This window comes from Coffea arabica, chromosome 7e, assembly GCF_036785885.1.
Source record: "Coffea arabica cultivar ET-39 chromosome 7e, Coffea Arabica ET-39 HiFi, whole genome shotgun sequence".
In the NCBI taxonomy this organism is placed as follows: domain Eukaryota; kingdom Viridiplantae; phylum Streptophyta; class Magnoliopsida; order Gentianales; family Rubiaceae; genus Coffea; species Coffea arabica.
Genome location: NC_092323.1, coordinates 44,154,499 through 44,158,863, shown reverse-complemented (window position 1 = coordinate 44,158,863; position 4,365 = coordinate 44,154,499). Strand labels below are relative to the sequence as shown.

General features: G+C 39.2%; 1 protein-coding gene across 1 annotated transcript; it reads left to right on the top strand.

Annotated features, from left to right (window-relative positions):
- Nucleotides 1-228: 228 nt before the first annotated feature.
- On the top strand, nt 229-4,182 carry LOC113700889 (putative late blight resistance protein homolog R1A-3). Its single transcript, XM_027221318.2, has one exon. The coding sequence runs from the start codon at nt 229-231 to the stop codon at nt 4,180-4,182; it is 3,954 nt and encodes a 1,317-aa protein (XP_027077119.1).
- The last annotated feature ends 183 nt before the right edge of the window (nt 4,183-4,365 follow it).

Sequence of the window (4,365 nt, the reverse complement as noted above, 5' to 3'; positions counted from 1 at the left end):
ACTTCAATTACTTCTACAGTTCTGCTGCACAGTATCTTCAGCGAACAAGATCGCATCTTACAATATTTACACAAAAAGTAATATTAAAAAAAGAAGAAGAAGAAGAAAGAGTCCAGCCTGTTGTTTGTTAGCTATTGTTAGATGAGAAAGTTGTAGATCCTGAATTAATTTTATTCAGTGGCTAAACCAGATAGAAATCTGATATCAGAGCGAAAAGAGGATATCATAATGGACATCCCCTCTACAAGTAACACCGGTTGCTTTGATTTTGCTTTAGATGATTATCTGCACTCGTATCATACCTCCTCTAGCAATAGCACTAGTTGCTTTGATCTTGCTTTTGATTGTCTTGTCGAGTTTGACTGTCTTGCTGAGCTTAAGAAGTCCTACTATTCCGGGAACATTGGCAGATTCCTCAAGTACCTGAGGATAAAGGTAAGATTATTGAAAATCTTTTTCTTATATGCCAAAAAGTGCAGGAGGAGGAGGAACTGTGAAGCGCTTTTGGAGCATGATCAAGAGGACAAGGGTAATATTATATCTGAAAGTTTGAGATTCAGAATTCAAGATGTGATTATCAAGATGATTCATGATCTTCAGTCTACCTATCTTTTATACAAACATTCTGGTGAGCCAGATCTTAACATTGTACATAGTGCGCTGACCAGGTCCCTAGAAAATATCATTGTGTTCCTTGAGACAGACATCAAGAAATCATGCTCCATCATCTTCTTCAACTATTACTCACCGGGAGATCCCCGACTAGTTATGGATCTTATTGAGTCCCTTTTAGAGACTCTAGAGTGTCATTTATTTGGACACCACATGGAACCCATTAGACAGAAGCTAATGCCCTTAAGGAATCTCATTCGCTTTGCTACAGTGCTAGGTGTTGAGTGTGAGCAATTGATAGATCTCTTGACTCACGTTGCAGTTGTGGCTGCACACCTGATTTCTGTATGTCAGTTTGTTAGTGATAGACTGACTGCAACTTCTGTACGTGTTGATACAATCAATCAAATGGCCTTTGAAATACATCAGATGATACACAAGAAGATAAATCCCCTTGATCCCCAAACCCGAGAAATTTACATCCATGTCCTGGCAGCCTCAAAGAAACAATCAAGATCATTAAACGCTTTAGTCCTTGAGGAGAATGAGCATCCAGTGGTAGTCGAGTTTGTTAGTTCTCTCCTGGATTATCTTATGGATCTACTAGGATCTTATGCTAGCTTTCAGGTTCTAGTGAAGGGTCAAATGCTAAAACTCTATCAGGGAATAAAGTATCTGAGTATCCTTCTTAAACGGGAGGAGAAACTAGGTGATAAAATAAAGGATCTCATTGGAGTTGTAGTCTGTGATGCAGGAATTTTGATCTTCTCCCTTTCTGTCAATGAAATCAAAGAAGGTTTGCCCAAGGACACAGAAATTGGGCTGTTTCATTTGCACAGAGTTCTCAAGTATTTGATGGCAGAGGTTGCACACAATTATCCACTAACATCACCATATTCATCATTTCATTATCCTAGATGCAATGAGTTATGCTGTATGGATTTTTTCCTAGAAAATCTCAAGGAGCTAGGAAGGAGTGATGAGGCTGATGATTCCATTGTTTTCCTATTAGATAGAATCCAAATGGTCCAGGAAGATCTCCTATTCTTGAGATCTTTCCTAGAGAATATCAAGGATCAGCGGTATCATGATGGAAAACTTCAAGCTTTCTGGAGTCATGTTATGGAAGCTACTTACAAGGTAGAGTTACTGATTGACTCAACACTTGTTGGTGATAATTGCCAAGATTCTCTGGTTGCTGTTGCTAATGATATCAATTGTCTGAAGATTAAGGCCCTGGAGATCCAAAATGGTCAAACCCAGAGAGTTAACAAGACTTCCATTCAGATACCAACACAACTTACTGCCACCACACACAATGAGGATCTAGTGGGTCTCGATGATGCGGTGGAAACTATCACTCATCGACTTACGAGAGGATCAAAGCAGTTGGATGTTGTTCCCATCGTGGGAATGCCTGGGCTAGGTAAGACCACATTAGCCAATAAAGTTTATACTGCTCCTTCAGTTCGGTCACATTTCCATGTTTGTGGCTGGTGTTGTGTTTCTCAAACGTACAGCACTCGCATATTGTTAGTTCAGCTTTTGTGTAGTATTTCTTCTAAGAGTACTGACGGATTTCTTGAGATGGATGAAAATGATTTAGCTCTGCAGCTAAAGCAAGTTTTACTGAGAACTAGGTATCTCCTTGTTTTGGATGACTTGTGGGACGTTGAGGCATGGAATTTGTTGGAAAAATTGTTGCCGAATGATGTCAATGGAAGCAGGATTCTCTTCACCAGCAGATTTCAGAACTTGTCTCTACAATCCAAACCTGATATCAAATCTTACCATCTCCGCCAACTTACTGACGAAGAGAGTTGGACATTGCTGCAGAAAAAGCTATTTCACAAAGAAAATTGTCCTCCAACACTAAGTAAAGTTGGATCTCGAATAGCAAAATCTTGTAGGGGTTTACCCCTCACAATTGTCCTTGTTGCTGGAATTCTTGCTAATACTGCGCAAGATTGTTGGGAAGAAGTTGCAAAATGTCTGAGTTCTAGTGTTCTTGACAATGAATATTGCATGAAGACACTTGAGTTGAGTTATGGTCATTTACCAGATTATTTGAAGCCATGCCTTCTATACTTTGGTGCATTTAAAGAAGATGAGGTTATTAATGTCCGAAGGTTGTTATGGCGTTGGATCTCTGAAGGATTTGTGCAGCAGACTGAAGGAAAGAGTTTAGAAGAAGTGGCTTACGACCACTTGATGTCTCTAATTAATAGAAGTTTAGTTCTGGTTTCCAGACAAAGAACTAGGGGTGGTGTTCAAGCCTGCCAAATTCATGATTTGGTATACGAGTTTTGTGTGGAAAAATCCAACGAAGAAAGTTTTCTACATATCATTGATAGTTGGAAAGACCCTTTTAGTCTTACTGGACCAAGCAACCCACACCGAGTTTATGTTCACAATACCAGGGAATTGAAGATTTGGGAGTTAATGCTAATTTTTCCCAGTTTACGCTCTTTACTCTTGTTTGGAGATAATTATTGCGAACCAAAAGTGGAGGATTTGGGGATTTTGTTGCCTAAACTTCTTAGAGTGCTGGATTTGGGGGATTTGAAATTTTATGAATCATTTCCGATGGAAGTTTTATTGCTTGTTCACTTGAGACATCTGGCGCTTTGTAAAACAAGATCCATCCCGGCTGCGATAGACAACCTCTCAAGGTTAGAAACTCTTACCGTAAATGGGCCGTATCTTCAGATTGTGCTGCCGGATGCTATATGGAACATTAAGACCTTGAGTAATCTAAGTATTGAGCCACATGGGACTAAAGATTATACTCATGGTTTTATTTTTCGAGTTGGAAATCTTGAAGTATACCCAAATTTAGATCATTTAAATACTTTAAACCTTGTAATTGATTCCTCTTCTAAAAGCTTGCAAAAGCTATTGACAAAGTTACCAAGCATTCGCAGGCTAAAATGTGCAGGACCGGTCAACCTCTATAAAACTACCAAAAATTGCGACGAGATTCTTGAGTTTGACTGTTTAAGTCAACTAGAATCACTTCGTTTGATTCGTCTTAGGGGATATGGATTTAAATTCCCGCTGAATTTGAAGAAGTTGGTGCTCTCATGGAATAGTCAACCATGGACTGAAATTTCAAAAATTGGAAAGCTGCCCAATCTTGAAGTGCTTAAATTACTCAATTACTCCTTCGTTGGGGAAGAATGGGTAATGAAAGAAGGGGAGTTCCCTAACCTCCGAGTCTTGGAATTGTTAGAATTGGGCATTCGCAACTGGACTGCATTTTCTGATAGTTTTTCCCGTCTTGAGAAATTGGTGGTGCACTCGTGCCCGTACCTGGAGAAGGTCCCTTCTTGTTTAGGGGAATGTGAGACTCTGGAAATGATTGAAGTGAAATGGTGTCGTATGTCTGTTGTAAATTCAATAAAGCAAATTCAGCAAGAACAGATAGATATGGGAAATGAGGATCTAAAGATCGTACTTGAAGGTCGTTATGAATATGATACATCCATTTCCTCAGAAGCAGAGTCAATTCCATCAGAAGCTGGGGAGATTTCCTCAGAAAGAGAGTCTATTTCCTCTCATCACACTTGACCTGGGAGAGAGTGAACGTACAGTGGGATTCCACTCATCAGACCAGGTAAAATTATATTTTGCATATGTCGAATCAATTCAATTATATAATGATTCGTGTCCATTTTTCATCTGTTTATATGTTTAATCAGTTCAATGCTATATTAATTCATTTATATCTCAAAGCGATTTCGGAAGGCTTCC

Excerpts from the sequence above, each read along its gene's own strand:
- LOC113700889 (XM_027221318.2), top strand. The coding sequence starts at position 229 with ATGGACATCCCCTCTACAAGTAACACCGGTTGCTTTGATTTTGCTTTA.